This window comes from Sparus aurata, chromosome 14 (genome assembly GCF_900880675.1).
Source record: "Sparus aurata chromosome 14, fSpaAur1.1, whole genome shotgun sequence".
NCBI classification, from domain to species: Eukaryota; Metazoa; Chordata; class Actinopteri; order Spariformes; family Sparidae; genus Sparus; species Sparus aurata.
This window is the reverse complement of record NC_044200.1, coordinates 22,706,686-22,729,221: the sequence shown is the minus strand read 5'-3', so window position 1 is coordinate 22,729,221 and position 22,536 is coordinate 22,706,686. Positions and strand designations below refer to the sequence as shown.

At 41.3% G+C, this 22,536-nt stretch overlaps 3 protein-coding genes across 4 annotated transcripts; 2 read left to right on the top strand and 1 right to left on the bottom strand.

Moving 5' to 3' along the window:
* Window positions 1–7: 7 nt before the first annotated feature.
* On the top strand, window positions 8–21,091 carry LOC115595602 (proteoglycan 3-like). 2 transcript variants are annotated; one of them, XM_030440263.1, is made up of 8 exons: window positions 8–121; window positions 423–518; window positions 1,689–1,772; window positions 3,063–3,229; window positions 3,367–3,586; window positions 4,609–4,944; window positions 5,067–5,167; window positions 5,618–5,866. In XM_030440263.1, the coding sequence occupies exons 5-8, from the start codon at window positions 3,517–3,519 to the stop codon at window positions 5,762–5,764; spliced, it is 654 nt and encodes a 217-aa protein (XP_030296123.1). In that variant the 5' UTR covers window positions 8–121; window positions 423–518; window positions 1,689–1,772; window positions 3,063–3,229; window positions 3,367–3,516; the 3' UTR covers window positions 5,765–5,866. The 2 variants fall into 2 exon arrangements, 1 of the variants encoding a protein (XP_030296123.1); XR_003986727.1 differs by lacking the exons at window positions 8–121; window positions 423–518 and adding an exon at window positions 21,035–21,091 and having other exon boundaries at window positions 1,609–1,772; window positions 5,618–5,831.
* On the top strand, window positions 7,665–12,219 carry LOC115595605 (KICSTOR complex protein C12orf66 homolog). Its single transcript, XM_030440266.1, has 2 exons — window positions 7,665–8,129; window positions 11,756–12,219. The coding sequence occupies exons 1-2, from the start codon at window positions 7,966–7,968 to the stop codon at window positions 11,826–11,828; spliced, it is 237 nt and encodes a 78-aa protein (XP_030296126.1). The 5' UTR covers window positions 7,665–7,965; the 3' UTR covers window positions 11,829–12,219.
* On the bottom strand, window positions 12,922–18,262 carry LOC115595604 (E-selectin-like). Its single transcript, XM_030440265.1, has 2 exons — window positions 18,139–18,262; window positions 12,922–13,299 (listed from the first exon to the last, which is right to left on the bottom strand). The coding sequence occupies exons 1-2, from the start codon at window positions 18,241–18,243 to the stop codon at window positions 13,060–13,062; spliced, it is 345 nt and encodes a 114-aa protein (XP_030296125.1). The 5' UTR covers window positions 18,244–18,262; the 3' UTR covers window positions 12,922–13,059.
* Window positions 21,092–22,536: the final 1,445 nt, after the last annotated feature.

The window sequence follows — 22,536 nt, the reverse complement described above, 5'->3', positions numbered from 1 at the left end:
GAGCTGAAAGCGACCAAAATGTTTAAAAATGTGCCTGTATCTACCTAACTGCAAAGCCGACCGGCGCCATTTTGGTTTTAACGGATGTAAACACTACGGAAGGTCAGGAGTACCAAAATAAGTAGGTTTGACTTCGCAGCTGCAGTAAAGGTTTCTTATTTAAAAGGGTTTAAATGGATTTTATTCAGATCATTTCAGGATCTAGGGGCTTCTGGAGACTTGGACTTCTTTGGAGAATCTGCGTGGAAACATTTTATTCTGTTTATTTGTATATTTCAGTTGTTTTCTGTTCTTTTAAAACAAGTTTTCTTAGCTACTTGAAAAAGCTTACTTCAAAACATTTGTAGTATTTCCAGTTAATGCCTTCAATATGAACTAAAAATCATAATTATTTACCTTTTTTGATGTGCCTATATCCACAGACATATATACACAGACGCCTCATTGGTCCGTTGCTGCGATACGTTGACGTCGACGCCATCTTGGATGTGGCAGCTCCGCCCCTTGAACTGATACAAGTCAGTGTAGTGAACTTTATAAAGCTCCTTCTACAAAGTGCTATAAGTTAATGTCTCATTTACACATTCACACATGTACTAATGTATTTGACAAACAGATAGGAACCAGAAACGTCTGTAACGTTCTCTGATGATTATAAATGTTAACTACTCCTGATATGTTCAGTATACAGGTCAGTTATTATGTTTTATGAGTGTTTACAGCTGCTAATGTATGTAACTCTGTTACTGTGATGATGCATGACAGTTAAATATTGAATCTGTGTCTATAAAAACCAGATCCTGACATGTAAATGTGACGTCTGTCTACCATACTGTCAACTTATTGAAAGCAGGCTCACTGCCAGTTGCAGCTTCTTATCTTGATTTGCAGACTTTGTTAATTTGTTGTCTCCATGATTGTTATTATTGGTACTTAGATTATCAAAAATCACTGTATTTATGAAAACGGCGTTGGTGCTTTTTATTCCCACAGACGTCACATTTACATGTCAGGATCTGGTAATCTGATACATGTTTGACCTGTTGCCTGACACGCTCCTCAGTGAATGACAATCATATCTGATCATCTCGTCTATTCTGGTCTGCAGTTCCTCTTTTCTGTGTGTGTGTGTGTGTGTGTGTGTGTGTGTGTGTGTGCGTGTGTGTGTGTGTGTGAGGGAACTTATTTATCACTTGAACTGTGTAATTCTACTCCTGTACACTTTAAGGAGTTAATACTTAGTACTTCTTACTCTCCTGAGTTAATTGCATGCTGATGACTGTCAGCCACCTGTGACAGTGTCCAACAATGCATTGTGTGCTGACATATTTCGTGTATAAATGAACAAAAATGTGTACTAACTTTACTCCACTACTTGAAATGAGTTTAAGAATACATTGTGTGCTGATGTTTTATGCTGCTTGCCACTTCTGCCTCTGTTCTGCCTCAAGAACTTGTCTCGACCCAGTCTTCCAGGAACAATAGGACGTTCAACACTGTTTACTGGTAACGTGTTGTTCTGGACGGGCATCAACACTTTGGTAGCCAAATGAAGTATGGAAACCATGTCCTGCACAAAGGTTTAATGTGTAGAGGTGTACTGTACTCAAAATAGCACTTACTATGTGTGCAAATCAGTCGTGGACAGTCAGGTATTGTATTGAAGCTCTGTCAGCTTTAATCAACAGCCACAAGTCTGAAGTGTCACATCAGAACGAACAGAGAGCCGACGAAGATGGACGCAGTCCTGCTGCTCATCATGGCTGCATCAGGTCAGTAGTTCATTAGTTTCATAGATCTTTATATTCTTTTATTACAGTACAAAACCTTGTGGGGACAAAACTGTCATCAGAATATCAGAAATTATAAATGGTGCACCACATTTATATAATCCTTCTCCTTTGATTGAAGCACAGACTGATGCAAACTGAATCCTCTGAATTTGATTTCTTTCACCCTGAGATATTTTGTGGTAATGCTGCAGCTCGTAAAATCTTCAGCTTTCTGTTTTTTCCGGTCCATGTTTGGTGTTTTTCATATACAAACCATCACTGAGTTCCTCAATATTTCTCGATGCTGAACTGACTTTTAAAACCAACAACAATAAACTACAATCTGTCAGAATAAAGCAGGAACCAGTCACAGCTCTCATTTATTCTTAAAAATACAATTAAGGATGATATATATATATATATATATATATATATATATATATATATATATATATATATATATATATATATATATATATATATATATGAGTGAGTGTGTGTGTATGTGTGTGTGTGTGTGTGTGTGTGTGTGTGTGTGTGTGTGTGTATGTGTGTATACAGTATATATATTTATACACACACACACAGTTTATACACCAATGGGACAAAACTTTGTGACGGGATCTTTAAATCTCCAGACTATAAAAATGTGAATCTCTTTTTCCAGTAAAACCACAAACGTTTTAACAGATCAATGGACTTAAAGTATCAGAATCCATTAAAGGAGCATTCTGTAGTTTTGGTGAAGAAATGTTAATGAGCAGAGAAAGATCTTCATTGGCTGATTTTATTTTCTGCCTAAACAACCTAGATAAACAAACTCTCTCTGTTTTCATGACTGAATAAACAAACTGACCTTAAAGGAAAACACAGTTTATACTGTTTTACTTTGTTTATATGTGGCGGACCCTGCCACCTTTCTAGCATCAAACAGTGTTCTGGGACCTTCTTCTCCTCTAAGAACAGCTTGTTGACTCACTGATGGAAAAGATAAATATTTTTGAGTTTGTATGATTACTGTATTATTTTAAATCTTAAAATTATCACGAGTTTGAATTTGTTCTCCAAATCTACGTAGTGGCCCTTTAATGATCAGCCTCTGTGCATGAGACACCTGCTCTACCACCTGAGTTACCAGGACGTCCCAGAGAACCACTGGTGTAATATTAACTGTGTTTTATATTTATATATTTTTATATTTCAGGTTGTCTGAAATTGCAACGTTAGAAAGTCAATATGTATCATAGAAGTCATGTTTCATTCAATCAGTGTGCATGTGTGTCACTACAGGGCTGAGTGCCGTCTCATCACAGGTCCGTCGTCAGTACCATTTTGTTTATGACCGGAGGAATGTGACTGAAGCTCAGAAGTACTGCCGAGAAAGATACACTGACCTGGCAACTATAGACAACATGGAGGAAGTGAAGATCCTGAAAGACATGGCAGCTACGAGCCAAGTGAGTTCACTGATGTCTTTCTTTAATCTCAAAGCCTTTTTTGACAAACATGTTAATGTTTTTTCAGTGTATATTGAGTGTAATGCTTTATGATAAACTTGTAGCTAAAGAAACATAAATTAAAATGTTGCTTTCAGTTATTCTGAATTGGGCTGTATGATGATGACCTGCACAGCTGGAAGTGGTCACTGTCAGACACCAGCTTCTACAGATACGCGGAGGCCGAGTTCAGAAAGTGGCTTCGTGGACAACCAGCCCACTTTAAGAGTGGAGAGCACTGCGCAGTGATGTACAATGGACAATGGCAAGACTATCGTTGTAAACGTCGCTTTAGGTCGGTCTGCATGGATGTCAGAGGTGAGAATATCAAGTAGTGAAGTTTAAAACATACCAGTTCAGTTTGCTGAGCTCTCTCTCATTATTTGGGCCGATACAGGATCAGTCAGTCAAACTTTATTCACAGCACCTTCCATCAAACACGCTTCAGTCTCTGAGTCACTCAGATGGAGACGTGGCCGGCATTCAGCTGTTTCAGATGATAAAACTCAGAATCTGGCAACTCACCCCACATGAAAGTAACTGAGTACATATACTCTATTACTACGGTACTTTATTTACTACGTATGTAACTTTATAACTCCACTGGATCTCAGAGGAAAAATTATGTTTTTTTGAATCAGCTTCATTTACTCAACAGCTGTAGTTATGTGTTACTGTTCAGATTAATATGTATATTAAAAAACATATGAGATGCTTATAAAATACAACACGTTGTTATATATTGAACTAGTTCCCAACCTTTGAGTTTCTTTCTGCTGGTGTCCTCTAACACAAAGCTCTGTCTACTGGAGCTTCTTGTCATGTTTCACATGTTCATGTGTTGTTAGTTCCACCAAAGAAATATTTTCCCTCTAAACTTATCACATGGTGACATCCGCAGAAGTCAAATGATCCGATGTTTTATGTAAAAGTAAATATTGGAGGAAAGTTAAAGAAAAGAAAAGCTGAAAACAGATTTGTGCATCAGAAGGTTTTTCTTTTCTTTCCTCTCCCATCAACCATGTGACGACCCCTCAGATGTATCTGATGACCCTTCAGAGGGCCGTATGTTTGTGTTTCATACATCTGAGAACATATTCACATGTAGGAAACAATGTGTGAATCTATTAGATGTAGATTGTAAGGATGTGATTATTAATGTGGAGAGACGGTGAAGAAATACTCAGTAACATTTATTAAGATGATCATGTCTTCCATTTTTATTTTACAAAGTCATTAATTCAGTGGATTTATAATGCTGTGAATTCTGCCACAGACATGACATGGATGGTAAACTGTATGTTATAGCTCCTCTGCACAGCTCTGTGCTCTGTTTTCAGGGCTGAAGGTGACGTTTGTCCTCATTGAAGGAAAGAAGAACTGGACTGAGGCCCAGAGCTACTGCAGAAAACACCACACAGACCTGGCCAGTGTGAGGAACGCAGCAGAGAACCAGAAGGTAGATGATGTGATACCTGCAGAACAATCAGCCTGGATCGGCCTTTTCAGAGACTCCTGGAAGTGGTCGGATGGAAGTTTCTCCTCATTTAGGTACTGGCTTCAAGGTCAACCTGATAACGTTGGTGGGAAAGATGTTTGTGTGTCGGCAGACTTGGGCAGCAATGGACAATGGTCAGACGATCCCTGTGACAAGAAGAGACCGTTCATTTGCTACGGTGAGTGTTAACTTTTGATTCCACTAGTATTTATATTTGGATTTTGGTTTAATTTAGCATCAAATCAGTGATAATGTAACCAAAACAATGTCAATATTCATATGAACACATTTTCTTCACAGTCCCGATGACTACAAAGCAAGTGATCAAAGTGCGTCTGGTGAGAGAGGACTCCTCTCTGGATCTCAACGACCCTGCTGTGATGGAACAAATGTTGAAGGAGGTAAATCATGTTGTACCTTTTTTTTATTGTATACACAAACAGAACAAATTTGAAGTAAAATCAGACTTTATTGATCCCCCGATGGAAAAACAGATCAACATGACATGAGCTGAGCATCGTGTAGGAAGCTGTGCACGTACAGATGTGCAGGATTAAAGAGTATCGTCGTGCCACTCTGCAGGCCGACTGAGGCAGAACTGTGACTCGTTCAGAGTCGACGCTCAGCACAAACTTTACTATCAGTTTTAAAAAAGCCAGAGCCTTTACAACAGAAGAGAGAGGAGGAGAAAGTCAGAAAGGTCAACAGGCCAACAGGTCGACGTCATCTTAGGGAACAGAACATGTGAATGTATAAATGTGATGCAGAGCTCCTAAAATAGAGGAAAATATAAAGAACATGCAGAATGTAAAATCTCTCTGTGAGTGATGATGCTGAGGAGTTTTTATCAGGTCCAACAGAGGCTGGAGGACCAGGGGGTGAAAGGAGACGTCAAACTGAGCTGGAGGAAGCAGGCAGATGGAAAGGTCTTCCACAAGGAGGAGGAGGAGGAGACAAAGAAGAAGAAGAGGACCCGTCGCAAGAGGGACGAGTTTTAAAGGGGCACTACGTAGTTTTGGAGAAGAAATTCAAACTCATAATTTTAATGTTTACAATATTAATGAGGCAATAATATAAACATCAGTGAGTCAACAAGCTGTTCTCAGAAGAGAAGAAGGTCCCAGAACAGTGTTTGAAGCTAGAGAGGTGGCAGGGTCCGCCACATATAAACAGAGTAAAACAGTATAAACTGTGTTTTCCTTTAAGATCAGTTTGTTTATTCAGTGAAGAAAACAAAGAGAGATTGTTTGTAACATTTCTTCACCAAAACTACAGAATGCTCCTTTAATGTTGAATTTCTGTGATTCTTCCTCAGTGTCCTCATGTCATGTGTCAGAATAGACCTGCAACATGTGGATGAATTGATCAGTCACATTAAATATTTTGATAATCAGTTAATCCTTGTAGTTATTTGTCAGCTAAACAAACCAAATATTCTCTGGTTCTAGCTTCTTAAATGTGACGATCTGATGGTTTTTTTTTTTCATACATGATCATAAACTTATTAGATCTTTGTGTTTCAGACTGTTGGTCGATTATAACAAGACATTTAAAGTGATCTCATTGGGCTGTGGGAACTTATAACAGACTTTATTCACTCTATGAAATACTGTGTGATCAGATAAAATATTGTGTTTAGATAAAATACTGTGTTTAGATAAAATACTGTGTGTTTAGATAAATGACTGCAGGTTAGATAAGAGTCGACTGGAGGAAACTGCAGTGAAAAAAACATTAAAAAGATGAACTTTACTATTTGAAGAATCTTTAAAATTTGTTTTCATGAGAAAAAAAGGTCTTTGTTTATTTTAGCGTTGAAGTGAGGCGGGCACATGTGATTGGCTGACAGATGACGGGGCGGTGACATCACCACTGTCAAGGAAATGTGAAGAATGACAGAATGAAATAAAGTGTGTCCTTATAAAAAGTGTGTAATTAAATAAAGTGTGGTTTGAGAAAATGTCAAACAATTCTGAGTTTTTTTAATATCAAGTTTATGTTATTATGAACTTAGTGATGAATTAACATTTCATAATGAGTTGAGCTCAATCATTTCTTCAGTTATTAAATTAAATTGTACTTAACTTGAGTACAAATTAGAGGTATTTAATTTGAATCGTTGCATTTTATGCTACTTTATACTTGAACATCTCAGAAGCTTTACTTTGCATATTACACACCTTGTGATAAACTGAAGGATGAAGTGTTCCTTCATGTGTTCAGAGAATTCTCCTCCTTCTTAGACTAAATTAACTCTATAAAAACCCTCTTTGATTAGCTGCTAAATGCTTCGTCACACAGCTGAAAACAGGCTGTTTTTCTGCCTGTTTACAGACACGTGTTCTCACAGGACAGCCACAGTACAAACATATGAAGCTCTGCTGCAGAATAAACCAGCCAACAGTGTATAAAGGAGTTAAAATGAGCTCAACATTAAAGATACAGGTCAGCTGTCTGTGGCTCCACCCAGTGGCTGTAATGTGATTAGCAAGAATCTACTGATCAACACAACCAATCAGAGCCGAGGGGCGTGTCTGAGAAGTGTCAATCATTCTTGTGCATCTACTGCCAGGCCTCTATGTACATATGTCAATGGATGTAGGCACATAAAAAGCTCTTATTAAAGGCATTTCCTGGAAAACACTGCAAATGTTTTGAACTAAGTTTTTTCTAGTAGCTGGGAAGAAAACAACAACTGAAATATACAAATAAACAGAATACAATGTTTCCACGCAGATTCTCCAAAGAAGTCCAAGTCTCCAGAAGCCCCGAGATCCTGAAATGATCTGAATAAAATCCATTTCAACCCTTTTAAAGAAGAAACCTTTACTGCAGCTGCGAAGTCAGACCTACTTATTTTGGTACTCCTGACCTTCCGTAGTGTTTACATCCGTTAAAACCAAAATGGCGTCGGTCGGTTTTACAGTTAGGTAGATACAGGCACATTTTTAAACATTTTGGTCGCTTTCAGCTCATATTGAAAGCATTTAGTGGCATCTCTGTAAATGTTAACATTTTGAAGTGAAGTTGAACTGTTTTACAGTCAGTACACTTCATGTTTCGGTTGGTAGAATTAGATTTAACTACCAAAACGGCAGAGTGTCTCTTTGCTAGCTAGCACGGTTAGCCGTTAGCTAGCCGCTCGCCCGCTCCGGCAGACGGAGGCAGCTGCTGCAGTTAGCGGGAGTTTCTCTGAGCCATGACGGAGGTGGAGGAGCTGAGGCCCGTTCCCAGGGAGCGGGCCATCCTGGAGAGCTTCTTCACGCAGCTCGGCATGTTTTCCTTCGACCGGGCGAAGGACTACGTGGAGAAGGAGAAGGACAACAGCAAGAGCGCCGGGGCCATCTGGGCCGCGCAAGTCTGGTGGAGTGGCTTAACGTTATGAACTGTCATGACAAGCACGCTAAAGCAAAAGTAAAATCGGACCAAATCCTATTCTTTAAAAGCCTAAATGTGAATTTTATACACATTATGACCAGCTAGCCTTTGTGGAGGCTCGATAAACTCTCACCAGAAGCTTTATTATTGTTGTGCTTTTGCCTTAAATTGGTATCAAATGAATAAAGTGTTATTGTCATTCCATTTCAGTCTGAAACCCCAAATAGATGAGAGATCAAACTCACTGTGTTTTTTCATCACTACGTTCATAAAAACATAAACTGGATATTATTTTCATTTCATGGGAGACTTTTAAAAAACTCAGAATCATTCCTGACATTTACTCAAACCACACTTTATTTAATTTCACACTTTTTACAAGGACACACTTTATTTCATTCTGTCATTCTTCATTCATGTCATTTTTTTTTCATGAAAACAAATTTTAAAGATTCTTCAAACAATAAAGTTAATCTTTTTAATGTTTTCTTCACTGCAGTTTCCTCCAGTCGACTCTTATCTAACCTGCAGTCATTTATCTAAACACAGTATTTTATCTAAACACAGTATTTTATCTAAACACACAGTATTTTATCTAAACACAGTATTTTATCTAAACACAGTATTTTATCTAAACACAGTATTTCATCTAAACACAGTATTTTATCTAATCACACAGTATTTCATAGAGTGAATAAAGTCTGTTATAAGTTCCCACAGCCCAATGAGATCACTTTAAATGTCTTGTTATAATCGACCAACAGTCTGAAACACAAAGATCTAATAAGTATATCAATATGAAAAGAAAACATCAGATTGTCACATTTAAGAAGCTAGAACCAGAGAATATTTGGTTTGTTTACTCGACAAATAACCAACAGGATTAACTGATGATCAAAATATTTAATGTGACTGATCGATTCATCCACATGTTGCAGGTCTATTCTGACACATGACATGAGGACACTGAGGAAGAATCACAGAAATTCAACATTAAAGGAGCATTCTGTAGTTTTGGTGAAGAAACGTTAACGAGCAGAGAAAGATCTTCATTGGCTGATTTCATTTTTCGGCCTCAACAAATTAAATAAACAAACTCTCTTTGTTTTCATGACTGAATAAACAAACTGATCTTAAAGGAAAATACAGTTTATACTGTTTGACTCTGTTATATGTGGCGGACCCTGCCACCTCTCTAGCTTCAAACAGTGTTCTGGGACCTTCTTCTCCTCTGAGAACAGCTTGTTGACTCACTAGCCCTTTTTAGATAGAAAAGACAGCACATTTGCTCCAAGGTAAGGACGACAATGTGCCGGCCTGTCTTTCTAAAACGGAGGCGTAATATTCCTCTTTTTCCAAAAGCCGCCTCTGAGGTAGGCGTAAACATGTGACATGACTTGAAGCTCGAAGTTTTGCTGTGAACAATGACAACAAATTTTTCTTCAAAGTAACAGATTTACATTGCACCCCATTGGAGGTTAGAACTGGGTTCTTAGCGGGGGGCTTTTAATTTGAAAGTAGCGACCGTCCTTAGCTTGCTGCTACAACAACAAGCTAACACAACCAAACAGCTACAGAGACCGAGTAGACGCTAGCATCTCCTGGATCTCAGCGGCTGTCCAGTTGCTCATCTTGACGTCCCCGGATGAAATGATGGACTGACTGCTGTGATCAGCTGTTTCCTGGTTTTAACTCCCCGGCTGTGGGTCGCACAACAGTGCAGGTCATCAACACCTCCGCCATCTCACGCAGAGGCCGGCACATTGACGCCTCGTTTTCAGATAGCAGGCGAGGCGGAAATAAGTGTATCCCTCCGAGGAGGAAAATTGGCGGACCACAACAGACCCCCAATTTGCCGCCCTCTGTCTAAAACTGTGGACGGAGCTGCCAAAAGGACGGGCAGATTGGCGGCTTGGTGCTCTGTCTAAAAACGGCTACTGATGTTCGTATTATTACCTCGTTAATGTTGTAAACATTAAAATCATGAATTTAAATTTCTTCTCCAAAACTACGTAGTGCCACTTTAAAACTCGTCCCTCTTGCGACGGGTCCTCTTCTTCTTCTTTGTCTCCTCCTCCTCCTCCTTGTGGAAGACCTTTCCATCTGCCTGCTTCCTCCAGCTCAGTTTGACGTCTCCTTTCACCCCCTGGTCCTCCAGCCTCTGTTGGACCTGATAAAAACTCCTCAGCATCATCACTCACAGAGAGATTTTACATTCTGCATGTTCTTTATATTTTCCTCTATTTTAAGAGCTCTTCATCACATTCACATGTTTTGTTCCCTAAAGGCCCCCACACACCGGCCCAACCGTTGGACGTCTGAAGAGTTTGGAGAGACTTGGACGAGGTCGGGAATAAATATGTTTGGTTTGTTCAGGTGTGTCGGAAGCTTTCGGAGCAGTGGACATGGTCGGATCCGACTGAGCATGTGAGAAGACTGAGAAGTCTGAGGAGGTGGGCCGTCGGACGTCTGAGCCATTGGATTCTCTAATTGGCAGTGTGCTAGCGAATCAGCGCGGTGTGTGGGAGGGGCGGAATACTGTGTGACTAGCTGTTATTATGTCCGTTCAGGACGAATTAATCTGTATATGTTTGGTAATGCCTCACTGCATGTTTAGTATGCAGCTGTTTTTGTCTGAAATAGTTAAGTTTCGTTTTGATCGAAAGTATAGGGAGTTGCGTGCATAGACCTCTAGTCCACCGTCTTTAACACTCAAGCCACCGGATTATTGCATCTCGCAAGCACAGAACATACACACTACTGTTGAGCTTGCAGCATGTCGAAGCGGTGTGTTCAATGCAACTTTTGTGCCAAAGGGGTCAGACGAGAGGCAACAGAGTGGTCGGAGAGTGGTCGGATAAGGCAGTTGGACGTCTGGCCGGTGTGTGGGGGCCTTAAAATGGTGTCAACCTGTTGGCCTGTTGACCTTTCTGACTTTCTCCTCCTCTCTCTTCTGTTGTAAAGGCTCTGGCTTTTCTAAAACTCTAAAGTTTGTGCTGAGCGTCGACTCTGAACGAGTCACAGTTCTGCCTCAGTCGGCCTGCAGAGTGGCACAACGACACTCTTTAATCCTGCACATGTACGTGCACAGCTTCCTACACGATGCTCAGCTCATGTCATGTTGATCTGTTTCCTGCCTCTTCACATGTTTCTTGTTCTGCTGAGTTCTGATTCTATTTGAATTTATTCTGTCTGCTATAAAATCAAAAAAAGGTCCAACATGATTTACCTCCTTCAACATTTGTTCCATCACAGCAGGGTCGTTGAGATCCAGAGAGGAGTCCTCTCTCACCAGACGCACTTTGATCAAGTGCTTTGTAGTCGTAGCTAAAAAGAAATAATAATGTTCATATGAATATTGACATTCATCAGTTTGAACACTGACAGTGAAACTGTGCTTCTATCCTCCATCTGTGTCATCTGTTTGATAACTTTACACATCAGGAGAGTTTACATTTTATTTTCTGTCCATAACTTTATGTTTTGTGTATTTTTTTTGGTTACATTCTCATTGATTTGATGCTAAATTAAACAAAAATCCAAATATAAACACTAGTGTCATCAACAGTTAACACTCACTGTAGCAAACGAACGGTTTCTTCTTGTCACAGGGATCGTCTGACCATTTTCCATCTCCACCCAAGCCTGCCACCACACAAGCCTGATTCCCACCATAGTTATTAGGTTCACCTGGAGCCCAGTACCTAAATGAGGAGAAACTTCCATCCGACCACTTCCAGGAGTCTCTGAAAAGGCCGATCCAGGCTGCACCTGCAGGTATCACATCATCTACCTTCTGGTTCTCTGCTGCGTTCCTCACACTGGCCAGGTCTGTGTGGTATTTTCTGCAGTAGCTCTGGGCCTCAGTCCAGGTCATGAGAGTTGTGATGAGGACAAACGTCACAATCGGCCCTGAAAACAGAGCACAGAGCTGTGCAGAGGAACTATAACATACAGTTTACCATCCACGTTGTGTCTGTGGCAGAATTCACAGCATTATAAATCCACTGAGTTAATGACTTTGTAAAATAAAAATGGAAGACATGATCATCTTAATAAATGTTACTGAGTATTTCTTCACCGTCTCTCCACATTAATAATCACATCCTTAAAATCTACATCTAATAGAATCACACATTGTTTCCTACATGTGAATATGTTCTCAGATGTATGAAACACAAACATACGGCCTCTGAAGGGTCACCAGATACATCTGAGGGGTCGTCACATGGTTGATGGGAGAGGAAAGAAAAGAAAAACCTTCCGATACACAAATCTGTTTTCAGCTTTTCTTTTCTTTAACTTTCCTCCAATATTTACTTTTACATAAAACATCGGATCATTTGACTTCTGCGGATGTCACCATGTGATAAGTTTAGAGGGAAAATATTTCTTTGGTGGAACTAACAACACATGAACATGTGAAACATGACAAGAAGCTCCAGTAGACAGAGCTTTGTGTTAGAGGACACCAGCAGAAAGAAACACAAAGGTTGGGAACTAGTTCAATATATAACAACGTGTTGTATTTTATAAGCTTCTCATATGTTTTTTAATATACATCGTAATCTGAACAGTAACACATAACTAGAGCTGTTGACTAAATGAAGCTGATTCAAAAATACATAATTTTTCCTCTGAGATCCAGTGGAGTTATAAAGTTACATACGTAGTAAATAAAGTACCGTAGTAATAGAGTATATGTACTCAGTTACTTTCATGTGGGGTGAGTTGCCAGTTCTGAGTTTTATTATCTGAAACAGCTGAATTGTGGCCACGTCTCCATCTGAGTGACTCAGAGACTGAAGCGTGTTTGATGGAAGGTGCTGTGAATAAAGTCTGACTGACTGATCCTGTATCGGCCCAAATAATGAGAGAGAGCTCAGCAAACTGAACTGGTATGTTTTAAACTTCACTACTTGATTTTCTTACCTCTGACATCCATGCAGACAGACTTAAAGCGAGCTTTACAATCATGGTCGTTCCATAGTCCACCATCATCCACCCCTGTGCAGTGCTGTCCATGGTCATAGTGGACTGGTTGTCCAGGCAACCACTTTCTGAACTCGGTCTCCCCGTATCTGTAGAAGCTGGTGTCTGACAGTGACCACTTCCAGCTTTTCCGGTCATCATCACACAGCCCAATCCAGAAAAACTGAAAGCAACATTTTAATTTATGTTTCTTTAGCTACAAGTTTATTATAAAGCACTCAATATACACTCAAAAAACATTAACATGTTTGTCATTCCATGCCAACTCACAGAGGACCTTCCACTTCCTGTCATGGACTTTCTTGAAAATAATTCACGTTGAAACTTTCATGGCACTTTGAAAACCCTATGGTGATTCTCTATGGTGAACCCTTCTGCAGGTGAAGGCTAGTCAGTCTTTGCTGCCCCACTCAGGCGAGGTCTTCAGGTTAGGAGGCGAAACACCTGAGACCCTGAGATCCCTGCTGACGATGTGGAAGGGTTCCAACAATGTAGATCCTTAGAGAAGTTCCATCTTGGAAGAAGATCTGCATCATCATAGTTAGTGTAGTTCCTAGTTGTAGCTCGTGGCAAGGCATCTTTGATGTTTGCTTCACCTTACTATTGAGACCATGGGGAGAGGCCCATTGGCGGTGGGGGAAGACCCATGGACATCTGTGAAAGAGCAGACGACAGCCCGGAATGACGGCATGCAATAGTGTCAGGGCTAGCACCCCGAAACACTGCACAAATGCTATGAGTTCTGAACAAAGACAATACCCCCAGGCGGACCGAGGAGGGGGGAGGATAATCTGCCATTGGACGGACTATTGGTTACAGACCCGGACAATGGAAAAAGGAAAATTCACCAAGGCAAGTCCCAGTGCAAAGAGCAGCGCCAGCAACGCAGAGCACCTGAGCTTATGCAGAGTAACCTCTCGGAGTTTGTCAGGGATGTTCGTCAGTCGGTGGAGGAGGACCAGGGCCAGGTGGCAAACCACAGCACCCCAGACCTCCCTGCTCAACCTGCTCAGAGCACAGGAGGCGTCAGCGAAGCAGAAAGTCCAAAAGACTTTGCAAGGAAACCACGCTTGAACTTACCACCAACAGCAGACTGCAGATGGGCTCAACTGGACAATGATCTGAATACCATCCTGGAAGACACCTTGAAAGGAGATGCAGCCAAGAAGATCAAGACTATGGTCAGTCTTGTGTATCAGGCGTGCTACGACACCTTTGGCGCCAAAGAAGGCAAGAAACCTGGGCCACCAGCAGGGCCAAGCAGGAGACAGCGGCAGATCAAAGAGTTGCTTGGAAAATTGCAGACGCACAAGAAAAGGTGGTGGGAAGCAAGTGGCGAGGAAAGAGCGTCCCTGGATGAAATCAGCACAGAGACGCGGAAAAGGCTAATCCAGCTTCGGAGAGCTGAGACTGCACGGGAGAAGCAGAAGGAGAAGCACCGTAAGAGGAAAGCCTTCTTCAACAATCCTTTCCAGTTCACAGCAGGCCTACTAGGAAAGCCCAAGGGTGGGACCCTGTCTTGTTCAAAGGAGGAAATGGAGAACAGTGTGGCTGCTGCCCATGGCGACTTCTCCTGAGGCATTCCCCTGGGTGAATGCCCTTTCCAACTGCTGACTCTTTCACCACACACCCCTTTTAACATGGCATATTTACCATGGACGAATTGAGGGCAGTGGTGACAAAAGCACGGGCGGCATCAGCCCCAGGACCATCAGGCACAACCTATAAGATGTACAAATGCTGCCATCTTCTCCTGAAGAGGCTCTCGAAGCTCCTACAGACACTGTGGAAGAAGAAGCTGCAACCCGGGCTCTGGACTCTTGCTGAGGGCTGCATCGTGCCAAAAGAGCGCAATTCCACAAGACTCAACCAGTTCTGGGAGATCTCCCTCCTGGATGTAGAAGGGAAAATCTTTTGGTCCATCATTGCCAAAAGACTAACAACATACCTACTCACCAATGAGTGCATCAATCCCAGTGTCCAAAAAGGAGGAGTGCCAGGATATTCTGGCTGCCTGGAGCATACAGCAGTGATTAGCCAGCTCATCAATGAAGCCAAGAGACATAACAACACCCTCTCTGTCCTTTGGCTCTTGCCAAAGCCTACCCAAGCGTCCCTCACCAGCTGATCCGAAAGGCATTGGATCAATACCAAGTTCCATCATAGGTAATCGAGCTTGTGATGGCACACATGGGGGCTTTGTGGATGAGATTCCCTGCGGGAATAGTCACCACCAAATGGCGAAGGGTTGAGAAGGGCATCATGGCTGGATGCACAATTTCGTAGCCCTGTTCATAGCAGCGATGAATCTGTTGCTAACGGCAGGAGCAACGCAGTGCAGAGGCCCGAAAGCGGACGACAGCACAAGACACCCCACCTGTCGAGCTTTTATGGACAACATGACCATAATGACTCCATGTATCCAGGGTACACAGTGGATCCTGAGCAGACTGGAAAAGTCAAGGAGCCTCAGTATCTTGAAGGGGAAGCTAACAGGAAACAGCATCTTGAAGGGGAAGCTAACAGGAAACACCTTCAGCATCCAAGGCGCAGAGATCCCCACGATTCAAGACCAAAGGATCCGATGCCTTGGAAAGCAATACGATAGCTCCCTAGGCAGTCGAACACAGCCAACTGCTCGGAAGGTTTAAAGGAGTCATCACCTGGTTTTTTACATATCCAGTCCCTCTTGGATCGCTTTGGATCAATTCTCAAAACTTATTAGAAAAAAAAAAATTCAAAAAAATCAAACATGGAGCTTGTTCTGACACTTTTTCATACCGCGACTTTCTCACGCGAGATTATGCGCGAGGTTTTGACCGGTCCGGATGTGCATTGTATTAATATGTAATGAGGCGCGCGTTGATTGGCCGCAGGAAGGACAGAGCCGGAATGGGGGGCGAGCCTGCATGCACACAGACTCCAAAACATAAACAGCCCCCTGTCATGGCGCACACACTAAATGACGAACCTTACGGAATTCAGGCATTTATGTACGAGCCAGAGTCGGAAACCGAACGGGAGAGTGAAGAGGCAGAGACGGTGGAAGAGACACGTTTACAGCAGGATGTCTCTGAATGGTAAATTCTTTTTTTTCCGTCTTACTTTTCACACTCGTGTTTTACATGTAAGACCTGAGTTTTAATGCTGGCGGTCACGATGTATGGCGTGAAAATTCAACAGAGGTCCAACACCAATATGCATGATTTAACGAGAGAAATTGCGATTTCCGGGTGATGACTCCTTTAAAGTCTGGTGCTTCCAGTATGGCATCATACCTTGGCCGCAATGGCCCTTCCTACTTTATGAATTTCCCATGTCCCAAGTGGAAGGAATGGAAAGACTATGCAGCAAGTTCTTGCGGAAATGGCTGGGAGTGCCCCCATCCTTCAGCACAATCAACCTGTACAGCAAGACCTCTAAGCTTCCTTTGCCACCAAGGCAAGGGCAGTTAGCACACTCCTTTCGTCTGAGGACGCGAAAGTAAGACACGCAAGCAAGATCATGAAATGCGGCAGAAAGTGGAAGCCACAACAAGCCGTATGGGAAGCAGAATCTTACTGAGGCACAAGGAAATTGTGGGCGTGGTATGTAAGGGACGACTGGGCCTGGGACACTACAGTGAGAAGAGGTAGAGCAGGGCTGATCCCAGAGCCAAAATAGGCCTTGTGGTGCAGAGAGTCCGAGAGGCAGTAGAGGAGGAGCGCCAGGTGAAAGCTATTGGACTTGCCTCCCAGGGCCAATGGATGCAGTGGGATGAGCCACAGGAGCGACCGTTGTCTTGGACGGAGTTATGGCAGACAGACCAAGGAAAGTTGAGCTTTCTCTTGTGCTCTGTGGCTGACCTGCTGCCAACCCCAAGAAACCTCTGGGGCAAAGAGGAAGATCCATCTTGCAAGCAGTGTGTGATCTTGTTATCCAGGAGCACAAAAATCATCATTGTTGCTGAGTTCACGGTACCCTGGGAAGAGAGGCTGGCCACATCGCACCAACTGAAGAAAGCCAAACACCAGGAACTGGTCGATGAAGCTGTTTTAAAGGGGTGGCATGCAACCAGCTATCCCATTGAAGTGGGCTGCCGTTGGTTTCCAGCAAAATCGGTGAGCTACTTGGGGCTGGAACCCAAGCAGTTGAAAAAAGCCACCAGGGACATAGCCGCAGCAGCTGAGTCCAGCTCAAGATGGCTGTGGCTGAAGAGAGCCCACAGTTGGAACCCTTCTGCAAGTGAAAGCTTGTCAATCTTTGCTGCCCCACTCAGACGAGGTGTTCAGGTTAAGGGGCGAAAAACCTGAGACCCTGAGATCCCTGCTGACGATGCGGAAGGGTTCCAACAATGTGGATGCTTAGAGGAGTTCCATCTTGGAAGAAGATCTGCATCATCATAGTTAGTGTAGTTCCTAGTTGTAGTTCGTGGCAAAGCATCTTTGGTGTTTGCATCACCTGTATTTGGATTCTGAACCTCACAACTCGCTCATTTTTTAAACTAGACTGGGTTAAAATGTGTCCTGAACATCCAAGAGACACTGAGGATCATTCACATCATGTGATCCTTTAAATAGTTCTTGCTGAATCGTGACAGTAATCCAATTCATAACAGGAAGTCTTTTTATTCTTACTAGAAAGAAGAATCTGTAATTTTGCAAAACTTTGTATCTCTAGATTTTACTTTCTTGCAAACAAATGTTGGTTCTGTGTAGCATCAGTGGAGTTCTGTCATGTCTGTACGTCTTTGGGTACATTTCAAGTAGATAAGATTTAAGCTGCACCTTCATCAGACATAAAATTAAGTGCTGCTTACAATGTCCTTCTGAGAAGTAGTGCACTAGAAGTGCAGAGTGGCATTAAATGGAAATACTCAAGTACAAGTACAGTACCTCAAAATGTTACTTCAAAATGTTTCTACTGACTTTAAACGTGGAAGTGCAAAAAGTTCAACCTGTGTGTCATTTACATGATTGTCAAAAATGGCTTTGAGATTGAAGAAAGACATCAGTGAACTCACTTGGCTCGTAGCTGCCATGTCTTTCAAGATCTTCACTTCCTCCATGTTGCCTATAGTTGCCAGGTCAGTGTATCTTTCTCGGCAGTACTTCTGAGCTTCAGTCATGTTCCTCAGGTCATAAACAAAATGGTACTGATGATGGACCTGTGGTGAGACGGCACTCAGCCCTGCAGTGACACACATGCACACTGATTACATTTCGGTGAAACATGACTTCTATGATACATCTTGACTTTGTAACATTGCAATTTCAGATGTGTTGTTGTCTCTGTCAGTAAAATCACTGGTGGAATGTAACAAAGTCATTTACTTAAGTACTGTACTTCAACTAGTGACAGGGTTGGGGCTGTCTGTATTAGTGATGGGAACGGCAGTTCTTTTTACTGTACTGAATCTCTAGAATCTGTTCATTGAAATGATTCGTTCAAAAGATTTGTTCACCGAATCGTTCAGTGCTCTCCAACTCCGTGAACTGTTAGCAGCCAAACGATCCGTCGTTCAGTTCATTAATCAGCCCTGAGGTTCACGTTCACTTACTGAGGGACGGTGCATTCACGGACTATAGTACACAATCATTCGCGGGAGACGCAGCGCTGCTTTGAGTGGTATAAATGCACTAAAATTATTACACGGTGAAAGTGTCCTCTGTGCACAGTAAAATCACTTAACATGATGCTACACGGATGTTATCAACACAGCGCTAGTTTTAGCAGTACGGTTACTGAACGTGAATCAACTCCTCTGCCCTGAGTGAGTGACTGACTGACACAGCGCCACTTTCGGCACAGTACGTGAACGAGAATCATGTCCTCAGCAATGCAAATCATAAGTGAGTGACAGCGCGAACATCCTGGCGTCCCTTGTTCGCGAACGACCTGTTGAGGACGTGAATCACGTTCACGCTGTCACTTGAATCAGCGTGAACGTGAATCACGTTCGCGAACGTGAGTGACGGCGCAAACGTAATTCACGGACTTGAATCACGTTCGTTATCTGCTGAGAATCACATTTGCGAACGTGAGTGACTTTTACTGTGCAGTAAAATCACTTAACATGATGCTATACGGATGTTAGCAACACAGCGCTAATTTTAGCAGTACGGTTACTGGACGTGAATCAACTCCTCTGCCCTGAGTGAGTGGGTGAGTGACACAGCGCCACTTTCAGCACAGTACCTGAACGTGAATCAGGTCCTCAGTTCTCTGTATGCAGTAGGTTTGCGAATCATGAACGAATCGCAGCACGAACGTGAATTAAGTCCTCACAGTTCTGTGTGTGAGTCGCGGCAGTTCCACTCCCCGCCAGCATGCTCGTGGCTGTTAAATGTTAAATCTAAATCTAAATGTTAAATTTAAATCTAAATGTTAAATCTAAATCTAAATGTTAAATCTAAATATAAAAGTTAAATCTAAATGTTAAATCTAAATCTAAATGTTAAATCTAAATGTCAAATCTAAAAGTAAGAGTTAAATCTTAATATTAAGTCTAAATCTAAATGTTAAATGTTAAATCTAAATGTGAAATATAAAGATAAATATTCAATTTAAATATAAATGTTATATAGAAATATTTTATATTTATGAAAAATCTAAATCTAAATGTTAAATCCAAATCTAAATGTTAAATTTAAATCTAAATGTTAAATCTAAATATAAAAGTTAAATCTAAATGTTAAATCTAAATCTAAATGTTAAATCTAAATGTCAAATCTAAATATAAAAGTTAAATCTTGATGTTAAGTCTAAATCTAAATGTTAAATGTTAAATCTAAATGTGAAATCTAAATAATGAATTTAAATATAAATGTTATACATAAATATTTTATATTTATATTTATATTTAATATTTATATTTATATTTACATTTAACATTTATATTCATATTTAACATTTAGATTTATATTCAACATTTAGATTTAGATTTAACATTGACTTTTTTTAAAAAAAAAAAGAGAAGTAAATATCACAAAGTTCACAAATATTGCTGTGAATCTGGTCAAAAGTAACATTTTAAAATTCACATATGTTTTTTAAAGGTAGTTTGTTGCTAAGTGTGGCAAAAAGTTCCATTTTATAATATGCAGAACTTTACAATTGAAGCCCTGCGATGAGCTGGCGACTTATCCAGAGTGTACCCCGCTCTCACCCAGAGACAGCCGGGATTGGCTCCGGCAACCCCCCGCCACCCCATAAACAGGGATGAAGTGGTTACAGACAATGGATGGATGGATGGAACTTTACAATCCGCACCCCATAAGTCTGTTGCCACTTTAAGGACAATTTGGAGTATTTCTGTTGATGTAACTTTATATTTCTACTCCATCACATTTCACCCTATAATTTGACTTTTACTGCATAACATTTAATTGTTATTCAGATGAAGATTTTGGTCTAAAAACACATGACAGTCTGAAATACATCCATGGTCTGTAACCGCTGTATCCCTGTTAATGGGGTCGGGAGTGTTTTTGCTGGAGCCAATCCCAGCTGTCTACGGGCGAGGGCAGGGTACAACCTCGCCTAGTCTCCAGCTCATTACAGGGCCATCACTGATGGCAGAGGCTGTGATGCAAGGTGCCAACCTCACATCAGGAGCAATTTTGGGGTTCAGTATCTTGCTCAAGGACATTCTGACATGCAGCTCAGCTTAGCCCAGGGGAGCCAGGATTTGGACCAGCGACCTTCTGATCACTAGCTGACCTGCTCTACCCGCTGAGCTACAGCAGCCCTACCTGAAACACAATACATAGTTATATATTACACCAGTGGTTCTCTGGGACGTCCTGGTAACTCGGGTGGTAGAGCATGTGTCTCATGCACAGAGGCTGATCATTAAACTACGAAGTTGTGGCGAAGAAATTCAAACTCAGAATTTTAATATGTACAATATTATTGAGGTAATAATACAAACTCAGAAATATTTATCTTTTTCACAAGGGAGTCAACAAGCTGTTCACAGAGAAGGATTAGGTCCCAGAACACTGTTAGAAGCTAGAGAGGTGGCAGGGTCTGCCACATATAAACACAGTAAAACAGTATAAACTGTGTTTTCCTTTCAGGTCAGTTTGTTTATTCAGTCATGAAAACAAAAAGAGTTTGATTATTTAGTTCGTTGAGGCGAAGTGGCAATTGTATTTTTAAGAATAAATGAGAGCTGTGATCACTTCCTGTTTTATTCTGACAGATTGTAGTTTATTGTTGTTGGTTTTAAAGTCAGTTCAGCATCGAGAAATACTGAGGAACTCAGTGATGGTTTGTAAATGAAAAACACCAAAGCTGGACTGGAAAAAACAGAAGCTGCAGCGTTAGCACAAAATATTTCAGGGTGAAAGAAATCAAATTCAGAGGATTCGGTTTGCATCAGTCTGTGCGTCAATCAAAAGAGAAGGATTATTTAAATGTGGTACATCATTTATAATTTAGAGTTCTGATGACAGTTTTGTCCCCACAAGGTTTTGTGCTGTAGTAAAAAAATATGAACATCTATGAAACTAATGAACTACTGACCTGATGCAGCCATGATGAGCAGCAGGACTGCATCCATCTTCGTCGGCTCTCTGTTCGTTCTGATGTGACACTTCAGACTTGTGGCTGTTGAATAAACCTGACAGAGCTTCAATATAATACCTGACTGTCCACGACTGATTTGCACACATCTGACTTACACTGCTATGACATCTTACCCTGTTTGCGTGAAATGGTTTGCATACTTTATTTGGCTACCAAGTTGGCTACAAGGAAACAGACAAGACTTGCACGTTTTTATTTATTTCATTATTATCTGTATATTTTTGTACACATGTAGAATAACATAGTTTCAAGTGATAAATAAGCAAATCCCTAAATGAATGAATGTGAAAAACTATATTAAAAGGAAGCCTGATCAAGATAACTTGTCATTAAAGCTGGATGCATCATATATAATACATAGAGAAAATCATGAATGCAAATTAAAGTTACATATTATTTATGATTGATGTCAAAAGGTTCAGATTTCCTGGTAATCGTATCACGTGTCAGACTTTAAAAGGTTAACAGAACTTCTTAATGTCCATCAGGAATGTTCAAGTTGCTCGGAGGAGTGTAGAAATCTAGTGAATCATAAAAATGGAACATTGTAAAACAGATCAAACTCTAATGAATGGCTTATTGCCTACGATAGAGACTTTCTTTATAATAAGAGCTCTTTCAGAGATCAGACGGAGACTTGAAGCCTCAGAGAAAAGTGTTCCTGATGAAGGAAGCAGCCCTCCTCCCCTCACAGTGGCTCAGAGGACAGCAGAGGGACACACACACACACACCCACACACACACACACGCACACACACACACACACACACACACACACACACACACACACACACACACACACAGAAAAGAGGAACTGCAGACCAGAATA

Coding starts and splice junctions, on each gene's coding strand:
- LOC115595604 (XM_030440265.1), bottom strand. CDS start 18,243: ATGACTGAAGCTCAGAAGTACTGCCGAGAAAGATACACTGACCTGGCA. Junction 13,300..18,138: donor ACATGGCAGCTACGAGCCAA/GTGAGTTCACTG, acceptor TGTTGCTTTCAG/TTTTTCTGGATTGGGCTGTG.
- LOC115595602 (XM_030440263.1), top strand. CDS start 3,517: ATGTACAATGGACAATGGCAAGACTATCGTTGTAAACGTCGCTTTAGG. Junction 4,945..5,066: donor GAGACCGTTCATTTGCTACG/GTGAGTGTTAAC, acceptor TTTTCTTCACAG/TCCCGATGACTACAAAGCAA. Junction 5,168..5,617: donor TGGAACAAATGTTGAAGGAG/GTAAATCATGTT, acceptor AGTTTTTATCAG/GTCCAACAGAGGCTGGAGGA.
- LOC115595605 (XM_030440266.1), top strand. CDS start 7,966: ATGACGGAGGTGGAGGAGCTGAGGCCCGTTCCCAGGGAGCGGGCCATC. Junction 8,130..11,755: donor ATCTGGGCCGCGCAAGTCTG/GTGGAGTGGCTT, acceptor TTCTTGTCACAG/GGATCGTCTGACCATTTTCC.